The following is a 22,412-nucleotide window of genomic DNA, read 5'->3' as shown; positions in this document are numbered from 1 at the left end:
TAACCATGTACCTTTAGAGTGCTAGGTACATTTCCTTCACCAAGAATTTAAGAAATACATAGGTGAAGGGAAAGTCAGCATTTTTTAAAAGACTAGGGGTTGTTGTTTTTGGCTGGGGATGCTACAATTGATATAGGTGCCATGATTTCAGAGGTGACACAGATTCCTAGATGGCAGAGAACTCAATTATTAGAGGCAAAGGGGCATGATTAGGAATAGGGGCATGATTACATAAGCAATACATGTTGATCATTTCTGAAAAAAATGGAAATTGCAGAATAGTACACTGAAAAAAAAAACAAACACCTTTTTACCTGTGGTTTACCACCACTGACATGTTGGTGTATGTAACTCCGATTTTATCTTCTGTGTGCATATATATTTGATAGAGACACTGTACTTAATAGTTAGGCTTTTTTGCCCCTGTAACACATTATAAATATTGTCCTGTGATTAAAGTATTTCACATATTAATGACTAAATGATATAAATTCCATTGGGTAAATATTCCATTAAAATGTTTTATTCTTTTGTTTTTAGTTGTTTTTAGTTGCAGTGTTAGTAGGGTTAGATTTTTATAATTATCACTGCTTATAAAAAATCCATTTATGCCTAACCAGTGTGGCTCAGTGGACTGAATGCCATCCCGTGGACTGAAAGGTCCCAGTTCAATTCCTGGTCAAGGCACAGGCCTGGGTTGTGGGCTCAATCCCCAGTGTGGGGTGCACAGAAGGCAGCCAATAGATGTTTCTCTCTCCCCTTTCCTCTCTCTCTAAACATCAATAAAAACTATTTAAATAAGCCTGGCCAGTGTGGCTCAGTGATTGAGCATCAACCCATTAACCAAGAGGTTGCTGGTTCAATTCCCAGTCAGGGCACATGCCAAGGTTGTGGGCCTGATCCCCAGTGAGGGTCATGCAGCAGGTGGCCAGTCGATGTTCTCTCTCATCAATGTTTCTATTTCTCCCTTCCTTTCTCTCTAACATCAATAAAGAAAACATTAGATTAAAAAATATATTTATATAAAATAATGTATAAGCTTATAAAGCAATGGTCTTCTTTTGCCTTTAAAAATTAAACTTTACCTTATCCAACAATCAATCAATGCAAACTTGGTAGACACATTTGCAATGATACAAGGTCAGTGGTCAAAATTAATGAAATGTGGAATCTGTAATTATGGTTTCAATGATGCACATCATAAAGGGTTGAAGCAAATTTATGATGCATTCAGATTTACAACTTAGGTTCTAGAGCCTAAACCAGGTGTTGCAAACTATGCCAGAGACCTGTTTTTGTTTGTCCTGAGCTAAGAATATTTTTAAAGAGTTGTAAAAATCCAAAAACAAAAAACAAAGAACATGCCACAATCTGTCCATGGCTTACAAAGCCAAAAATATTTACTTTCTGATGCCTTACAGAAAAAGTTTGCCAACTTCAGATCTCAACTATAGGAACATAAAATACACTTAGAAGAAAAGACAAAGTATTTTAGAAGTATGTAACAATAAGCAAGTGCACATAAATAGAAAAAGTAACCAAGTCTTTACTCTCCTTTCAGCTTAGCTTCAAATAGCATTAAATACTCATTACATTTTTTTGTTTTCAGAAGTCATGGTATGCTTAGTGGTTACAGTATTAGCCCAAGCACTGAAGGGTTTTGGGTTCGATTCCCTGTCAAGGGCACATATCTGGGTTGCAGGTTCAATCCCTGCCTCGATCCAGGCATGTGCAGGAGGCAACCAATCGATGTGTCTCTCTCATATCGATGTTTCTCTCTCTCTCTCTCTCTCTCTCCCCTTCACTCTCTCTAAAAAAAAAAAAAAATCAATGGAAAAAAGATATCTTCAGGTGAGAATTAGCAACAACAAAAAAGTCCCAGATTAATATTAAAAAAAAAAATCACAACTTAAAAAGCAGCCAAATACATTAAAAAAAAACTGGTCAGTGACACTAGAAGTAAAAGAGAATGAAGATTCTCTTCATTCTGTAATAAACTGTAACAAAGTGATCATCATGAAATCATAGAATTTTAGAACAAGGTGGGGGGGTGGTCTTAAAAATCATCTAGTCCAGCCCTGACCAGTGTGGTTCAGTTGATTTAGTGTCATCTCGTGCACCAAAAGGTTGTAGTTCAATTCCCAGTCAGGGCACATGCCCAGGTTGCAGGCTTGATCCGGCCGGCAGGAGGCAGCTGATCAATGTTTCTCTCTTCCTCTCCCTTCCTCTCTTTCTAAAATCAATAAAAACATATTTTTAAAAAGTCATCTAGTCCATCTTTCACATTTTAGAGATGAGAAAACTGAGACCAAAACTTGGCAAGTGCCTTACTCAAGGTCACACAGCTACTTTCCTGTATAGCTAGAGCTACAACCCAGGAGTAGAGATAGGTCAATATTATACTATATATATTTCCATCTTAACATATATGAGAGTTGGAAAAATAGGACGCCTTTCACACATCTACAGAAATAAATCCTTTTCATTTATAACAATCCTTTTCTTTTTTAAGATGCATACAGTACTTGTAGCCCAAGAATTCTGAGAAAAGCTATAGAAGACCTGGCACTATTTTTGAGAATTACATAACTGGACAGCAAAATAACACCTTTATAAATGTTAGGACATATAAAAATACAATTTAGTGTTTGCACAAAAAATACATTTGACACGTTTTCTTAAACGTGCACTTAAAATGTTTAAATGTTTTCTAAAACTTTGGTCATCATGCTTTATTATAATTTGTTAAACTTCACAATTATGTAGATGATTAAACCCAAGTGGTAAGCAAATATATCACATTAACACTAAACAGCAAAAGCAATCTAATACTGCACAATCATATTAGCAGATTGATTTGAGAAATACATATTTTTCACAAATAGCACACAAAACTTTGTGATAACATAATTCAATGACTTTTCTTCCACTTTATAAAATAAGGTTGAGTAATGAGACATAGCAGAACATGATTACATAATAAAAAGTATATTTTTAATTATAGATCTAATTGTACGTATAGGACAACAAATTGTGATTTCTATAGAATAGTGCAAATGGGCAGGACTTTTCTCAAAAATATTAAAATTGGATTCACTTCATGTTCCTCACATTTCATGAGTATTAAGTTATATTAATTATTTTAGGTTTTTGTGTGATGGGACAGTGGTAGGGTTGATATAGGACAGATGTGTATTCATAGGCTGCAAATAAAAATAGCCATTGACTTAATTTACTAGTTGAGAAGTGCAGGCACTGAAAATGTAACTTTTAAAAAGTTCCATTTGTCATCATGTAAACAGTTTTGTTCATTATACCGTATATCATGAAAGATTCATAATTCATTTCAAATTGTCATATTGAGCAATTCCTCTAAACTCTTTTTAATATGTGGTGGTTGAGATGCAGCCTGATTTAACAGATTCTGGCCCATCTGTGCAAAAAGTGCTTTTGATAATTTAGCTGTGGCTCTTCGTATATTTCCTCCCGCTCCAGGCAGAGAGCCGCTATTTGTCATGTTCCCTAAGAGGTGCCATAAAACAACCAACACTTTCTGTTCTGTGGCATGGGGCTTCCTTTGATAGAGTTCCATAACAATATCTGAAATACAAAAATATGGTAAATCGTGAAGTTTAAAAAAAAAATAAATTCAAGTTCTGCTAATTAAAAAGCATATAAAATATATATCAAACGTCTTCCCAATGCCACTTTTCTAAAATGTTAAGCATCTTAAAAGAAGTAGGTCAGAATTTTCCTCCCCAAGATTAGAATCTTCAAGTATTAGAATTCCATATATGATGATTAATTCAGGCAAAAGTAATAAACATGGGAATGAAATCCAAAATTCATCTCAATGTTTTCCAAATTCAGTTAATTAAAAATTTATGCATTTTGACCCATGGACCTTTTATCAAACATATAATATGAAATAGCAGTTTTCCATGAACACCAAGATTTGATTTTAATTATTTTTATTTATCCTGTTTATTTCTACTAACAAGAAGATTAAATACTTACAGAAAAAAAATTATTTTAAAGAAAATTTTTGGCCTTGGCCAGTTTGCTCAGTGGTTAGAGCACTGGCCCGTGGACCAATGAGTTTTGGGTTCGATTCCAGGCAACAGCACGTACCTCGGTTGTGGTTGGTTCCCGGCCGTGGTCGGGGTCGTATGGAAGGCAACCAATCAATGTCTCTCTCACATCAATGTTTCCCTCCCTCCCTCCCTCCCACTCTATCTAAACAAAAATGAAAAACATATCCTCGAGTGAGGATTAAAAACAAAACAAAACAAAACAGAAAATTTTGGCCCGGCTGGTGTGGCTCAGTGGTTGAGCATCGACCCATGCACTAAGAGGTCACCAGTTTGATTCCCAGTCAGGGCACACGCCCAGGTTGTGGGCCAAATCCCCAGTGGGGGGCATGCAGGAGACGGCCAATTGATGTTCTCTCTCATCAATGTTTCCATCTCACTCTCTCTCTCTCTCCCTTCCTCACTCTCTAAAATCAGTAGAGAAAAAAAAAAAAAAAAATTCTGGGGTAAGTCTTAAAAGGTCCTCTTGTGGATCTATTTCTAATTCAGGGGCAATGATACTGAATTTGCTAGCTATTCTTAAATTAAAATCAAATACCCATCAGTTTATCTTTAATTAATAAAATATTTCTTTTGCCCTGGCCAGATGGCTCAGTTGGTTAGTGTCATCCCAATGTGCCAAGGTTGCGGGTTCAACCCCCCAGTCAGGGTACATATAAGAATCAACCAATGAATGCATAAATGTGTGGAAAAACATATCAATTTTTCTCTCTTCTCTTCTCTCTTTTGCCCCCTTTTTCTCTCCAAAATCAATCAATAAAAAAAATTAAAAGAAAAAACAATTTACCAGCAAGCTTTTCAGTCATATCCTGTTTTGCTTTTCCATTTAAAAACTGAGCTTTTGTGCAAAATGGCTGTAGAAGTAAGTAATTATCTGAACAAAAAGAACAGAGACATGATTAAAGCGTTATGAGAGCTTAGTTATTTTCAATTATATAGCATTAAAAGCAAAAATATGCAAATAACAAATGTGTTAAGATTTTTTAATCTAGTTGATCACTGTTTAAAATTCTGTATAAAACTTTAACAGAGTAATATTCTTAGAGCAAATGAGACATAAAAATACATCACAACATATTAAAGGAACTATTGTATGGCATATGTGTGTGTGTGTGTGTGTGTGTGTATGAATTGTCTATATCCTAGGTTTTTTATTCTAAATACTATATAGTTTTATAAAAAAAAAAAAAAACAAGCCCTGGCCGGTATGGTTCAGCGGTTAGAGCGTCGGCCTGCGGTCCTGAGAGACCCGGGTTCGGTTCCCACTAAGGGCGCATACCTCGGTTGCAGTTTGTCCCCGGCCCTGGTCGGTTGTGCGGGTGGCAGCCACTCGATGTGTTCCTTTCACATCGATGTTTCTCTCTCTCTCTCTGTTCCTCTCTCTCCCTCCCACTCTACCTGAACAAAAAATGGAAAAATGTCCTCGGATGAGGATAAAAAAAACAAAACAAAAAAAACCCCCAAAAACCCAAAATAATTGTTTTTTGGGGGTTAGTTTTTACCTTTACTTATTTTTCCAAAGTTTTAATTTAGAAATAATTATAGATTTATAGGAAGTTGCAAAGACAGTACAGAGAGGTCTTGTGTATCTTTCACCCAAAAGTTACACCCTATAGGTGTCCCCCACGTTTTGTCACCTTGTTTTTATGAAAGACGTACACTAGTACCTGTTTTTGCTAATCAAAAGAAATCCAAAGATGATTTTTCGCTTTTAAGAAAAAGAGTGAAAACTGAAAATACCATTCAATATTTGTTTTGAGCGAGCCAACATCGAGGCTGCGCATAACCCCGAGCAGTGAGTGGAACCGCCAGATTCCTTCCCTAAGCATCTTAGCATCAAGCTGCCATAACTCTGAACTTTGTCTGTGAGGATCTGTGCTTTATCTTGATTTATTTTGTGAATCCATTAGAAAGATGTCTCTTAAGGTAATTGCTTTTTCAATGTATGCCATTTTAGATTCTGAAAGGTTTCACAGGAATGCTTTACTTTCAGATTTAAGGGGGTCCATGTACAGCCCAATATCAAAACAAGGAATCTTGGCTGCCATCAACAAATCATCAAACAACAAGTGCTCGTGAAGGTGTGGAGAAAAGGGGACTCTAGTACACTGCTGGTGGGAATGCAGACTGGTGCAGCCACTGTGGAAAACAGTATGGTGTCCTGGCCGGTTTGGCTCAGCGGTTAGAGCGTCGGCCTGCGGTCCTGAGAGACCCGGGTTCGGTTCCCGCTAAGGGCATGTACCTCGGTTGCAGTTTGTCCCTGGCCCTGGTCGGTTGTGCGGGTGGCAGCCACTCGATGTGTTCCTTTCACATCAATGTTTCTCTCTCTCTCTCTGTTCCTCTCTCTCCCTCCCACTCTACCTGAACCAAAAATGGAAAAATGTCCTCAGGTGAGGATAAAAAAAAAAAAAGAAAAGAAAACAGTATGGTGTTTCCTCAAAAAATTAAAAACTGATCTACCACTTGACCCAGTGGTCCCACTTCTAGGAATATATCCTAAGAAGCCTGAAACACCAATCAGAAAGAATATATGTACACCTGTGTTCATAGCAGCACTATTTACAATTGCTAAGATATGGAATCAGCCCAAGTGTCCATCAATAGATGAGTGGATAAAAAAGCTGTGGTACATATACACAATGGAACACTATGCAGCTGTAAGAAAGAGATTTCTTATCCTTTGAGATGACATGGTGGGACCTGGAGAGTATTTTGCAAAGCGAAATAAGCCAATCAGAGAAAGACAAATACCACATGATCTCACTTATTTGTGGAATATAAAACAAAAAAAGCTGATTAACAAAAGAGACCCAGAGACATAGAAAGGAATATGGTTCAGACTAACAAACTTCAGAAGAGGGGGGTGAAGGTGGGGGAAGGGATGAGATAAACCAAAGAATTTATATGCATGTTTATGTAACAAATGAACATAGACAAAATGCCGGGGGGGGGGGGGGGGAGAGGGCGGGATAGGGAGGACAGTGTCTGGGGGGGGGGGGAAGAAGAAACATTTGTAACAAAAATAAATTAATTAATAAAAAATTAAAAAAACAACAACAAGGAACCTGACATTCAATGATATAATATGTGTATATAATTCCACATCATTTTATCATGTGTAGATTTGGGTAATTGTACTGCAATTAAGATACAGAATTATTCTATAACTACAAAGATCTCCCTAGTGCTACCTCTTTAGAGTCACATCCAGTGACTATAAACCCTGCCCCTAAACCCTGACAACCACTAATCCATTTCCATCTCTGTAATTTTGTCACTTTGAGAAGGTTACATAAATGGAATCCTATGGAATGTGTGACCTTTTGGGACTGGCTTTTTCACTCAGCATAATGCCTTTGACATCCATCCAAATTGTATTGTGTGTCAACAGTTTATTCCTTTTAATTGTTAAGTAGTATGCTATGGTATGGATGTATCACAGTTTGTTTCACCATTAACCCACTGAATTACATAAAGGTTGTTCCAGCTGGCTATTACAGATAAGCTGCTATGGACAATCTTGTGAAGGTTTTTGCATGGACAGAAGTTTTCATTTCTCTGGGATAAAAGCCTAGGAATACAATTGATGGGTTATTTGATAAGTGCAGGTTTAGTTTTTTTACAGAAATAACAGAACTATTCTAGAGAAGCCATAACATTTTATTTACATTTCACCAGGAGTGTATGAGACATTCAGTTTCTGTGCAACCTTGTTAGCATTTGGTGTTGTCACTATTTTTTATTTCGGCTGTTCTAATACTTGCTATAGAATGAATGTTTGTGTTCCCAACCTCCAAATACATATGTTGAAACCCAATGCCCAATGTGATAGTATCTAAACTGGGCCTTAAGAGCCCTCATGAATGGGATTAGTGCCCTTATAAAAAAGCCCTAGAGAGCTCCCTTGCCCCTTTCATGATGGGAGGACACAGCCAAAACATGAACCAGAAAGTGGGTTCTTAACAGCCATAGAACCTGCCAACACCTTGATCTTGGACTTCCCATCCTCCCGAATTGTGAGAAATAGACGTTTGTTGTTTTGAAGTAATTCAGTCTGTGGTTATTTGTTATGGCAGCCCTAAAATGCCCATGTAGCGATCATGATCTTAATCTGCATTTGCATTTCGTTAATAACTAGTGACGTTGAACATCTTTTCATGTTTCTGTTTACCATCCACATATAGTATCCTGTTTGGTAAAAAGTGTTTTTAGGCCGGCTGGTGTGGCTTGATGGATTAAGAGTCATTCCACGGACTGAGAGGTCTTGGTTCGATTCCCAGTCAGGGCACATGCACAGGTTGTGGGCTAAATCCCCAGTGTGGGGCTTGCAGGAGGCAGCTGATTAATGTTTCTCTCTCACATCGATGTTTCTCTCTCTCTCTCTCTCTAAAAAAAAGAAATCAATAAAAAACTATTTAAAAAATGTTTTTTATGTCTTTTGTTCATTTTCTAATTGGACTATTCACTTTTTTTTTAAATTGAGTTTTGAGAGTTCTTTATATGTTCTAGATATAAGTTCTTTGTCGTATATGTGGTTTGCAAGTATTTTGTCCCAATCTGTAGTTTTTCTCTTTATCCACTTAACGGACTTATGCAGAGCAAATGTTTTTAATTTTGATGAAGTCCAATTTATCAACTTTAATGGATCATGCTTTTAATGTCATGTTATAATACTTCACCAAGCCCTAAGGCCCTGACGATTTTCTCCTATGTTACCTTCTAAAAGTTTTACAGTTAAGTTTTTCATGTAAATCTATGATCCATTTTGAGTTAATTTTGTATAAAATATAAGGTTGAGGTAGGAAAAAATAATTGAGAAGTCAAAGATAAGGGAAGAGAAAATCAATTTAGTAGGATAACATTTAATCACTAAAAGTAATTTAAAATATACTAAGTAAATAAAAAATTTTTATGACATTAAATGATAAAAATTGAAGAATTAAAATTTCAGCATTATAAAAAATATGTAAAATGAGAAAGTACAAATGTAAAATCCAAGTAACAACAGTGCCAAAGTAAGATTTCTTACCGACATGCTGACTCAGTGCCTGGACAACATCTGTGGCAGCAGCATAAATGCCTGGATTCTTAGAATTCAGATTGTTATCGACTATTGCTGGAATTAGCATGTTGATGATAGGAGACAAATTGTCTCTAAGCAAAGGAATCATTTTGTGCATGGTTTCCAGAGCCACCAGATTTACTTTACTATTAGAATCATGAAGTCGAGATTTAAAAGCATCAAAAATCTGAAAGTAAAGTGGTAAATTATTTAAAGTAAAATGCTGTTCATAGCTATTATATTTACATTTTGGGGGGCATTTAATAGTATTTCTCCTTTAGCACACTGTTTAAAAACACACACACCATCTCATTTAACCTGATTTTAGAAAATAGAAACTTTATAAAACTTTGGATGATAAATCTAAGTGTTGAATTTTCTTATAGCAAAAAGAGAAGGCTTCAAAAATCACCCCAAAGACATACTAATAAATTAAGGCAGACAAATTTGGCTCAGTAGACAGATGACTAGTTCACTATTAATGTGATAAAAATGCTGTTTCTGGAAGGTATAGGTTAGCTTATCTAACACTAAGCACTTAAAATAAGTTTCTATTTTTAATCTATTCATAGTGCCCAGCTGGTGTGGCTCTGTGGTTGAACACTGACCCATGCACCAAGAGGTCACTGGTTCGATTCCTGGTCAGGGCACATGCCCAGGTTGCAGGCCTAATCCCCAGTGCGGGGTATGCGGGGGGCCATGTTCTCTCTTATCAATGTTTCTATCTCTCTCTTCCCCTCTCCCTTTCTCTCTCTCTAAAACCAATAAAGAAACACACACACACACACACTAATCTATTCAGAGCAAAAGTAGACATGTAAGTTTTACTATAAAGATTTCAGTTTAGGTTTTTTATGATAATTTTAGTTGCAATGTCAGTTAAATTTTCTTATTTCCTCTTAACCCAATTACTTTAACAATTATTCCTTGCTCTTTAGAATTCTTAACTTTCATAAATTAAAGATATAATAAAGTGAATGCTAGGCAATTCTTAATTCATGTTAAATGAGTGAGGAGCTATTCTGTGAGGCTGAGACTATTAACAAATAATTCCTGATATATATAAATAATATATATATATAAATATATATAAATAATATATACATAATATACATTTTTCATGTTAAGAATAGTCTTCTCAAGACATTTATTTTTACTCAACAGAATCAGAAAATGTAACTTTCTGGTTTTCATGATATGGTAATGTGGTACTTTGCTTCTGAAAATTAAGAGACAACAATACTGGGATTAAAAGAGTAGTTCTAGTATGTTTTCCAAGTTTAATGCACATAATATAAATTTTCAAATGAAATTTAATTAATAAATTACTAATAAAATTATCTAAACTAAACTCTGATGAGTCATAAATAATTTATGCTTCAATACTACCAGTATTTATTACTATCTCTCTTTCTATTTCTTCTTGTTTTCCTAAAGATAGATATATAAACTGGTATATTTAGATGTCTAACCTACATACGAAAATATTTAATATAACCATTCTAGAGTAATATCAAGTCTCTTAAATCCTCTGGTTTTTAAAATATTTATTGAATCACTCAACTTATACTATATTTACTGACTGTCGGGTTCCAAGAGCTTTCAAGGATTTACCATCTAGTGGGAAAATTCATACAAATAAGCAGTATTTTGTTAATTTATTTTTTTCTAATTACTTTGAATTGTTCTAGAATGCTTTTAAAACAGCAAAACCTAACTAATCCATCCTTTTCACTAAGGTTATTTTAACATTTTATTTTATTTTTTAAATCCTCACCCAAGGATATTTTTCAATTTATCTTCAGAGTGGGAGGGAGAGAGAGGGAGAGCAAGGGAGAGAGAAACATCCATGTGAGAGGGACACATCAATTGGTTGCCTCACACAGGACCCCGAACACAGATGGAGACGAACAGCAACCGAGACCTGCCCTTGGCCAGAATCGAACCCACAATGCATTGGTCTACGGGCCCATGCTCTGTTGCTGAGCCAAACCAGCCAGGGCAGTATTTTAACCTTTTAAAATAGCCTGGCCAGTGTGGCTCAGTGGTTGAGCATTGACCCATGTACCAAGAGATTGTTGGTTTGATTCCTGGTCTGGGCACATGCCCAGGTTGTGGGCCCAATCCCCAGTTGGGGGTATGCAGGAAGCGGCCAACCGATGTTCTCTCTCATCGATGTTTCTATCTCTCTCTCTCTCTCCTCTCCCTTCCTCTCTCTCTAAAAATCTAGAGAGAAAAAAAAAAATTTTTTTAAATAATATATACAAATACTAAGATTTAGGAAAACTTTTCATACTAATAAACTTTATTAGCCACAGATTGAAAATGAAAATTAAATTTGACACGGCCTTACCTTCACAATGTTTCCAACAACGAGCTCTTGATTGTTTTCAGTATCTGATAAAAGCTGCTTAATCCCATTAATACGATCACGAAAGTCTTTTGCGTTTAATAAACCTGTTATGACTTTGATATACTCAGCACTTTCTAAGGAATTACGGGGAACTGATTTTCTGGTGACTTCAGAAATTTCAGTTACCTTTCTAAAATGAAAGAAAGGTAAATTTAATCTCGTTATTAATTTCCTATAAAAAAAACAAATGTAATACATAATACTTATTATTATATATTTATTTTCTAAAAATTCACAAATGATCAGCTCTGGCCAATGTGGCTCAGTTGGTAGAATGTCATCCTATGTGTCACTGGTTCAATTCCCAGTCAGAGAACATACCAGGGTTGCAGGCTTGATCCACAGAAGGGGGTGCTTATTGATGTTTCTCTCTCACATTGATTCTCTCTCTCTCTCTCTCTCTCTCTCTCTCAGAAATCAATAAAAACATATTTTGAAAGGTCACAAAATGATCTAACCCATAACCACTATAATTATATTGAGACCTCCAAGATCTCTCCTGGGTTTGGTGATTTGCTGGGATAGGAGGACCCATGAGGGTCAGCACAGTTTTACTCATGACTAAGATTTATTACAGTAGACAGATACAAAGCAAAATCAGCCAAGGGAGAAGGCACATGGATCAAAATCTGGAGGGAACCAGATGTAAGCTTCCTAAAGTAGCTTCCCAGTGACTTAATTTCTCTCTAGCAATAAACTGACAATACATGTGAAATGTTGTCTACCAACGATGCTTATTAGATGGTCAGAGTTCAAGGTTTTTATTGGTAGTGGGTCATGGTTAGTCTTCTGCCTGAATATACCAAAATTACAGACTCCCAAAAGGAAAGCCGAACTTCAGCATAAACCATTTTGGTTGCCCAAATAATTTAGGCACTGTAAACTCTGCTTGTCAGTTAGGGAATAGTGAAAATCCTCTTGAAATCCTAGTTCCTAGATGCCAGCCAAGGGCTAACCTTGCAAGTAATCCTTTCTAAGGACTATAGTCCCAGGCCTGCTCTGTTAACTCTTTTCTAAGAAATACCCATGTGAACATGCAAGGGAGAATTAGGAATTTGAGATTGGCAGGATTTACTATTTCAATGACTTAGTACTAGTAGTACAATGTTTTTCATTGCTAAAAAGCTGTGACTCAATGTGGCAGATGATAATCCTTTTGAAACTAAAGAAGCCTGCAAATTGATAGGTCTTAAAGAGAACGGTAACAATTGTCAGTTACCACCAAAACTCAATGCTAAAGTTGTCATAAGAGCAGGGAGTTAATGAATGACTCAGAATCATTATAAAAGTAGACACAGGATGGTGATCTAAAAACGCAGATCCTAGATATTCTTATCAATTATTTTTAATTTGTTTAAATAAATTAATCTGAGGTTAATTTGTGAAATGATTAATTCTATTCTAATTACTTCCACACTGAGAAAATAAAGGATGAAATTTATATTTTAACGGAGGACTATGTGATACATAAAAGGTAAATAAATGAAAATAAAACAGAAAACACCTCAAGAAACCATTTAATTACTGAAACCTATCTATAAGATGGGCCTTTTATTGTTCAAAACAGGATGGACTTGATTATAAAATAACACTTAATATACTTTACGGGGAAAAGATAAAGTAACATGGAGGAACTCACTAGGTATATTAACAATAATAAAATTTAGCCCTGGCTGGTTTGGCTCAGCGGTTAGAGCATTGGCCTGTGGTCCTGAGAGACCAGGGTTCGGTTCCCACTAAGGGCATGTACTTCGGTTGCAGTTTGTCCCTGGCCCTGGTTGGGTTGTGAGAGTAGCAGCCACTCGATGTGTCCCTTTCACGTCGATGTTTCTCTCTCTCTCTTTCTCTCTCTCTCTCCCTCCCTCCTGCTCTGTCTGAATAAAAAATGGAAAAATGTTCTTGGGTGAGGATAAAAACAAAGAAACAAACACAATGATGTTTTTCTCTCTCTCTCTGTTCCTCTCTCTCCCTCCAACTCTACCTGAACAAAAAATGGAAAAATGTCCTCGGGTGAGGATAAAAAAACAACAACAAAAAACAATAATAAAATTTATTTGAAAAGAGACGACATTAAAGAATAATAAAATAGAACAGATATAAACACCCTCAACAAAATATCAGCAAATCAAATTCAATAAATTAAAAAGAATCATACACAATGGCAAAGTAGGGTTTATTCCAGGAATGCAAGGATGGTTTAATATCCACAAATCAATTGATATGATACACCACATTAATAAAAATGAGAGATAAAAAGTCACACGATCATCTCAATAGAAGCAGAAAAGGCATTTGATAAAAATCAATATCCATTCATCATAAAAACACTCAACAAATTGGATATAGAGAAAACGTACCTCAACATATTCAAGGCCATATGTAACAAGCCCACAGCTACTATAACAATCAACAATGAAAAGTTGAAAGTTTTTTTTCTCTAATATTAGGAACAAGACAAAGATGCCCAGTCTCACCACTTTTATTCAACATACTACTGAAAATCCTAGCAGGAGCAATTAGGCAAGAAAAAAAAAAAAAAAGGTATTTGAATCAAAAAGGAGGAAGTAAAATAGTCTCTATGTGCAAATGATATATTATATAGAGAAAATCCTAAAGACTCCACCAAGAAACTTTTAGGACTAAACAATAAATTCAGCCAAGTTGCAGGGTACAAAATCAATATAAAAAATCAGTTGTGTTTGTAAACACTAACAACAAGCTATCAGACAAAGAAATTAAGAAAATAACCCCAATTATAATTATGTCAGAATAAAACACCTAGGAATAAATTTAACCAAGAAAGTGAATGATTTGTACACTGAAAACTATTAGATAATGGTGAAAACAACTGAAGACACAAATACATAAAATATATTTTGTGTTCATGAACTGAAAGACTTAATATTGTTAAAATGTCCATAATATGTATCCAAAGCAATCTACAGATTCATTATACTCCCTTTCAAAATTACAGTGGTATTTTTCACAACCCTAATATTTATATGAAACCACAAAAGACCCAGATTAATCAAAGCAATCTTTTTTTCCCCTTTGTTTTTATTAGTCAAAGAAGATTCATTTTTTAAAGTTAGCTTTTTGACCCTGTACTGTGCCTTCAATACTTTCGCAATGATTTTCTGCTCCTCAATACGGAAAGCACGCTTGATCCTGTCATGAACACAGTCAGAACACATGGATGCACCATAGACTCTATTGACATGTTTTTTTTTTAGTTTTAGATAACCTCATTAGAACTTTAGGCCTCACAGCACAAACTCCACAAAGTCAGCCTGAGGATACACCACATGCAGATTTTGTTGCTTTTCCAATCTTTTTGGTATAAAGGTAAATAATTCTATTACCAGGGGTTCAGGACAGCCTAGTTTTGTTAAGAGGTTGTATTGTAGGACAGCCTCTGACAGTACGTCAAATGCTGGACCACAGTGAATGCCTGAAGTCACCAACCCCAGATGAGGATTAAGACAATCTTGAGAAAGAAAAACAAAGCTGGAAGCATCACACTTCCTGATTTCAAATTTTATTACAAAGCTACAGTAATCAAAACAGTATGTTATTAGCATAAAAACAGACACATAAATCAATGGAACAGAATAAAGGGCCCAGAGATAAACTCCCACATATATGGTCAATTAATTTATGACAAGGAGTGAAGACTATATAATGGAGAAATTATAACTTCTTCAATAAATGGTGTTGGAAAAATCAAACACCCACATGCAAAAGAGTGAAACTGGACCCCTATCTTAAACTATACATAAAAATCAACTCAAGCCCTAGCTGGTTTGGCTCAGCGATTGCAGCATAGGCCTGCGGACCAGAGAGTGCTAGGTTCAGTTCCTGCTGAAGGTATGTACCTTGGTTGTGGTTTGTCCCCAGCCCGGGTTGGGATTGTGTAGGTGGCAACTGGTCAATGTGTTTCTCTCACATTGATGTTTCTCTCTCTCTCTTCCTTCCTCTAAAAAAAAAAAAAAAAAAAAAAAAAAATCAACTCAAAAGGAATTAACAATTTAAATATAACACCTGAAACCATAAAACTCCTAGAACAGAAAAAAAAGGTGTAAGTTCCTAGATGGTGGTATTGGCAATGAATTTTTTGGATCTGACACCAAAAAACAAAGGCAAGAAAAGAAAAAATAAACATAAGGGGCTTCATTAAACGAAAAAGCTTCTACACAGTAAAGGAAACCATAAAATAAAAAGGCAACCCATGGAATGAGAGAAAATATTTGCAAATGATATATATCCTATATTATAAGAGGTTAATATCCAAAATTATAAAGAACTCATATGACTCAATAGCAAAAAAAAAAAAAAATCTGATTAAAAAATGGGCAGAGGAACAAAATAGACATTTTTCCAAAGAAGACATACAAAAATAAACACACACATATACACATCAATCAATTCAAAAGAAGGCAAGAAAAGAGAAAATAAGAAACAAAAACATGGGACTAATTTAACAATCTACCAAGACAGACTTACACTCAAACATATGAATATTAACAAAATATAAATAGTCAAATCTGCCAATTAAAAGACAGAGATTATCAGATCGAATAAAAAAGCAAGACAATATACTGTCTACAGAAAAACATATATATATATGAGGATATGCAAGTCAAAACCACAATGTGTTACAAAAATTATTGACACTGGCAAAATGATAAAGAAAACTTTACTCAAGATGACCACAATATGGATCATGACTACTGCAACAAGGGAGAAAAAGTGTGTTCAACTCTGAATACAGCAGAGACACGTGGGGATTTATAGCCAATATGCATACTGAGGGGGTCAGTAGATGGAAAATTACTAAGAGAAGACATCAAGGGTAGAGAGTTTCTTGCTAAACTGGCCTAGTAAGATTTTTGCCAAAAGCAGGCTAGGTAGTTATACATCAATGGTGGAGAATGAGGAACCTACTCAGATAACAAGGGGGGGGAGAAAATGACGTAACAGAATTCTTTGCTAAGACTGGTTTACGTAGGCCAAGAATAGTGCCCAAGAAGAAAGCCCAGTGTAAAAGAGGGTTCAAAGGAGCCTATCTAAAGTTCAGTCAAAGAGAGAGTCTGTCAAATGAAGTATCACTTTATACACACTTGGATAACTACAAGTGTTGACGAGGATATGGAGAAATTGAAACCCTCTTTATTGCTGGAGGGATTGTAAAATGGTGCCACTTGGAAACCAGTCTGACAATTATTTAAAAGGTTAAACATAGAGTTATCATGTGAACCAGCAATTCCACTCCTATACATCCAAGAGAATTGGAAATATGTATACAACAAAACCCAAAGATCCATCAACTAATCAATGAACAAAATGCAGTTAAGTCCATACAATGAAATATTAGTTAGTTCTAAAAAGGAATGAGGTATTGGTACATGCTAAAAAGTTGGATGACATATAGAGTGCTCATACGACTCCACAAAAGGAAGACAAAGAATCCAATTAAAAAATGGGCAGAGGACCTAAATAGACACCTCTCCAAACAGGACATACAAATGACTAAGAAACATATGAAGAAATGCTCATCATCACTAATCATCAGAGAGATGCAAATTAAAACAACAATGAGGTATCACCTCACACCTGTCAGAATGGCCACCATCAACAAATCATCAAACAACAAGTGTTGGCGAGGGTGTGGAGAAAAGGAGACTCTAGTGCACTGCTGGTGGGAATGCAGACTGGTGCAGCCACTATAAAAAACAATATGGTGTTACCTCAAAAAATTAAAAATCGAACTTCCATTTGACCCAGTGATTCCACTTCTAGGAATACACCCTAAGAAGCCTGAAACACCAATCAGAAAGAATATATGTACCCCCATGTTTGTAGCAGCACTATTTACAATAGCTAAGATCTGGAAACAGCCCAAGTGTCCATCAGTAGATGAATGGATAAAAAAGCTGTGGTACATATACATAAGGAAGTACTACGCAGCTGTAAGAAAGAAAGATCTCTTATCCTTTGAGACTACATGGAGGGACCCGGAAAGTATCATCCTAAGTGAAACAAGCCAAACAGAGAAAGACAAGTTTCATATGATCTCACTTATTTGTGGAATATAATGAACATAACAGTCTGAGGAATGGAGTAGTCCCAGAGACGTGGAAGTGGGGTACAGACTGACAATCCCCAGAAGAGGGGTGTGGTGGGGGAGAGATAAACCACAGAACTTATATGCATGTGTGCATGAACAGTAGACATGGACAACAAACTGGGGAAAGGGCAGGGAGGGAGGGGGAAGGGGAATCAGTGGGGGAAAAAGGAGAAACATCTATAACAAAAATTAATTAATAAAAAAAATAAAAAGTTGGATGAAACGTGAAAACATAATGCCAAATCTAAGAAGTCAGTCACAAAAAAACCTCTTATCACATGATTCCATTTATATGAAATGTCCAGAATATACAATTCCACAGAAAAAAGACTGCCTACATCTGGGAGTGGAAAGACTGTGAGGAAATGAGTAGTGACTGCTAATGAGTATGGGATTTCTTTCTGAGGTGATGAAAATGCTCTAAAATTGATTGTGATGATCGTTGCACAACTCAGTGAATATATTAAAAACTATTGAACTGTATGTTAAATGGGTGAATTATATGGTATAAGAATTACATCTAATTAATACTTATTAAAAAAAAAAGACATACCAAAAGTAAAAAGACATATACAAATACCACTAAACTATTAGACAAAGTAGACTTTAGGAAGAGAAATATTAGCTGACGGAAAGACAGTTACTTTACAATGATAAAAAGGTCACTTTATCAAAAAGTCATAAGTATTCTAAATATAGCTGAACTTAATCACATTGCATCAAAATGCATAAAGCAAAAAGTGATAGAACTGAAAGTATAAATAAACAATTTTACATATGTGGTTGGTGATATCAATACTTTTATCTCAGCAATTGATAGAGAGTAGACAGAAAATCAGTAAGGATATGGAAGACTTTACTAACACAATCAATCAACTTCACCTAACTGACATTTTATAGAACATGACACCCAACAAGAGTATAATACACTTTCTTTCAAGTAGATATAAAAATATTTTCTAACAAACTACATGCTGAACCATAAAACAGTAATTTAAATTTTTAAAATTAATTTATTTTTTATTTATTAATTTGTTTTTGTTACAGATGTTTTTCATTTTTCCCCCACTGACACCCCCCTCCTTCTCACCCCTCCCCAGCTTTGTTGTCTATGTTCATTGGTCATGCATAAATGCATGTAAGTTCTGTGGTTTATCTCTCCCTCCCCAAACACCCCTCCTCTGAGGCTTGTCAGTCTATACCCCACTTCTATATCTCTGGGTTAATTTTGTTCAGGAGTTTATTTAGTTCATTATATTCCACAAATAAGTGAGATCATGTGATATTTGTCTTTCTCTGCTTGGCTTGTTTGGCTTAGCATAATACTCTCCAGATCCTTCCATGCCATCTCAAAGGATAAGAGACCTTTCTTTCTTACAGCTGCATAGTATTCCATCATGTACATATACCACAGCAAAAGAAACAACCATCAAAATGAAAAGGGATCCCACTATATGGGAGACTATAATCGCCAATGATGCATCAGATAAGGGGTTAATTTCCAAAAGATATAGAATGCTCATACAACTTAACAAAGGGAAGACAAAGAACCCAATTAAAAAATGGGCAGAGGACCTAAATAGACACCTCTACCAAAAGGACATACAAATGGCCAAGAGACGTGTGAAGAAATGCTCATCACTAATCATCAGAGAGATGCAAATTAAAACAACTATGAGGTATCACTTCACACCTGTCAGAATGGCCGCCATCAACAAATCATCAAACAACAAGTGTTGGCAAGGTTGTAAAGAAAAGGGGACTCTAGCCCTGGCTGGTTTGGCTCAGCGGTTAGAGCGTCGGCCTGAGGTCCAGAGAGACCCGGGTTCGGTTCCCGCTAAGGGCATGTACCTGGGTTGCAGTTTGTCCCCAGCCCTGGTTGGGTCGTGCGGGTGGCAACCACTCGATATGTCCCTTTCACATCGATGTTTCTTTCTCTCTCTCTCCCTCCCCACTCTATCTGAATAAAAAATGAAAAAATGTCCTCAGGTGAGGATAAAAAAAAAAAAGAAAAGAAAAGGGGACTCTAGTACACTGCTGGTGGGAATGCAGACTGGTGCAGCCACTGTGGAAAACACTACTGTGTCCCTCAAAGAGTTAAAAATTAACTGCCATTTGACCCAGTGATCCCACTTCGAGGAATATACCCTAAGAAACCTGAAACACCAATCAGAAAGAATGTATGTACCCCTATGGTCATAGCAGCGCTATTTATAATAGCTAAGATCTGGAAACAACCCAAGTGCCCATCAGTAGATGAGTGGATTAAAAAGATGTGGTACATATACACAATAAAGCAGTAATTTTAGCCCTGGCCATTTTTGCTGAGTGGTTAGAGCGTCGGCCTGCGGTCCAGAGAGACCCGGGTTCGGTTCCCGCTAAGGGCTTGTATCTCGGTTGCAGTTTGTCCCTGGCCCTGGTTGGGTCATGCGGGAGGCAGCCACTCGATGTGTCCCTTTCACGTCGATGTTTCTCTCTCTCTCTTTCTTCCTCTTTCTCCCTCCCACTCTATCTGAACAAGAAATAGAAAACTGTCCTCGGGTGAGGATAAAAAATACCCCCAAAACAGTAATTTTAAAAGAATTGAAATCATATGGAGCACAATTAATGACACAACAGAACTATTCAAAATCATTAACAAAAAGATATTTGGTATCTCCAAATATCTGGAAATTAAACACACTTCTAAATAGCCCCTGCATTACAGAAGTTCTTGAATTAAAGGAGAAACCACAAGGGTATTATCCAGCATTATTTCAATACCAGGAAAAATCACCTTAACACTATCAGTAATAAGACAATAACATCATTTACCTAATGAAATGATGCACTGAGAAGGGCAAAACATCATTTTTGTGGTATGTGTGTCAAAACTGCATAACCTCAACTTACTGTGAGAAAATATTAGATAAACCAAAATTGAGAAACATTTACAAAATAAGTGACTAGTAAAAGTGTGTAGAAAAGACTAGGAACACAATACACTCTCAATAAGTGTTAAAAAATAATTTCTTGTTGGGTATGAAAAAAAGATTTTGGACCAAAAAATCTGATCCAGAATCATGTGGTTATATCTCAATGTGGAAAAATAGCAGATTCTGATTTAGTAAGCCTGGAGGCAGTATAAGATTTTGCTTTATTTAATTATTAATTTTTTATTTTTATATCCTCACTTGAGGATATTTTTCTATTTTATCTTCAGGAAGAAAGAGAGGAAAAGGGAGAGAGAGAGAGAGAGAGAGACAGAGACAGAGACAGAGACAGAGACAGAGACATTGATGTGAGAGGACACATCGACTGGTTGCCTCCCGTATGACCCTGACCAGGCTGGGGACGAACCACAACCGAGGTATGTGCCCTTCGCTGGAATTGAACCTGGGATTCATTGGTCCACAGGCTGATGCTCTACCACCGAGCCAAACCGGCCAGTATAAGATTTTGTATTTTTAATTGTTTTTTTTGTTTGTTTGTTTGTTTTATCCTCACCCGAGGACATTTTTTGCATTTATCTTCAGATAGAGTGGAAGGGAGAGAGGGTGGAAGAGAGGGAGAGAAACATCAACGTGAGAGAGACACATCAGTGGTTGCCACCCACACGACCCCACGGGGACAAACTGCAACTGAGATACATGCCCTTAGTGGGGACTGAACCTGGGACTCTTTGGTCTGCTGGCTGATGCTCTAACCACTGAGCCAAACCGGTCAGGGCAAGATTTTGTATTTTTAATAAACTCTTAGGTGATGCCAATGCAACTGGCTGTTCTGTGGGCTGTACTTTGAATAGCAAGGTCCCCAAAGCCTATATTGTCACATGAATTTTTACTTTTTATAAAATTTATTATTTTAGTTTATAAAATATTTCAAAGATATGCAAATACAGAAAACATAAAATATACCTGTATACCTATTTACAGTTTTAAAATGTTTAAAATATACTTAAAAATATATCAGAAATCATAATACTTTTGAAAGATTTTTAAAAATAATATAATCAATCTATTAAATGTTGTTAAAAGAGTTTAAATAGGTGAGACCACTGCATATATAATTATATTTATAAAATATTTAAGAGCAGTTTTTTACTGGTTACTGGTATTACAGGTTAAATTTCTCTTTTAATGTTTGTATTTTCTAAAGTTTTTAAATTTAACCATAATTATGTATTGCTTTTATAATCAAGAAAAAAAATACACTATAAATTAAAAAAAATTAATCATAGCTGTCCAACATAAGGCTAATATGGTAAGTTCAATAACACTAAAGCTTTACTAATGTTTAATACATGTAAAAGCAAGTTGTGAATATATGTATAATTGCCTTATTAAATCTAATTACCTCACACTTTCTAAGTCCTTAACAACTTTTAAAGCTCCATTATATCTTGGCAAATACCTGTGGGATAGCTCATGGAAACATCCAAATGAGACTACTACCACTAGAGAGTAATTTCTCTAATGATGTGGACTATCAAATGATCTTACCTTTCCCCTGAATTGAAAACATCTCTGGAAACAGATGATGACTTTGTATTTCCAATACTCCCAGTGTGAGATCGTCTTCCTTTTGCTGAAGGTGTATCTAATGGTAAATCTCCCAAACCCTATAAGTAAATATAAAGAAAGGCAGTGTAATGAAAGTCTTAACACTAATAAATTGAAATAACTCATAAAATGTAATTTCCATAATAATCATTATTAATCTTTTTTTAATGACTGAAAA

General features: G+C 35.8%; 1 protein-coding gene and 1 pseudogene across 7 annotated transcripts in view; both read right to left on the bottom strand.

Annotated features, from left to right (window-relative positions):
- Positions 1 to 3,060: 3,060 nt before the first annotated feature.
- TOGARAM1 (TOG array regulator of axonemal microtubules 1) overlaps positions 3,061 to 22,412 on the bottom strand; it is a 98,579-nt gene continuing 79,227 nt past the window's right edge. The window contains exons 17-21 of one of the 7 annotated variants that reach the window (XM_036253239.1): positions 22,175 to 22,293; positions 11,507 to 11,738; positions 9,121 to 9,340; positions 4,879 to 4,965; positions 3,061 to 3,600 (exon numbers count right to left, since the gene is read on the bottom strand). In XM_036253239.1, the coding sequence (XP_036109132.1) occupies positions 3,347 to 3,600; positions 4,879 to 4,965; positions 9,121 to 9,340; positions 11,507 to 11,738; positions 22,175 to 22,293 (912 nt within the window). In that variant the 3' untranslated portion in view covers positions 3,061 to 3,346. Of the gene's footprint in view, positions 3,601 to 4,878; positions 4,966 to 9,120; positions 9,341 to 11,506; positions 11,739 to 13,923; positions 14,070 to 22,174; positions 22,294 to 22,412 lie in introns of those variants that run through there. The other 6 variants (XM_036253238.1, XM_036253235.1, XM_036253236.1 and 3 more) reach the window with 6 other exon arrangements.
- Positions 14,326 to 16,291, bottom strand: LOC118639457 (annotated as a pseudogene).

Source organism: Molossus molossus, unplaced genomic scaffold (genome assembly GCF_014108415.1).
Source record: "Molossus molossus isolate mMolMol1 unplaced genomic scaffold, mMolMol1.p scaffold_m16_p_1, whole genome shotgun sequence".
Taxonomy (NCBI): Eukaryota; Metazoa; Chordata; class Mammalia; order Chiroptera; family Molossidae; genus Molossus; species Molossus molossus.
The sequence above is the reverse complement of the archived record's forward strand: the minus strand, read 5'-3'. Positions and strand labels throughout refer to the sequence as shown.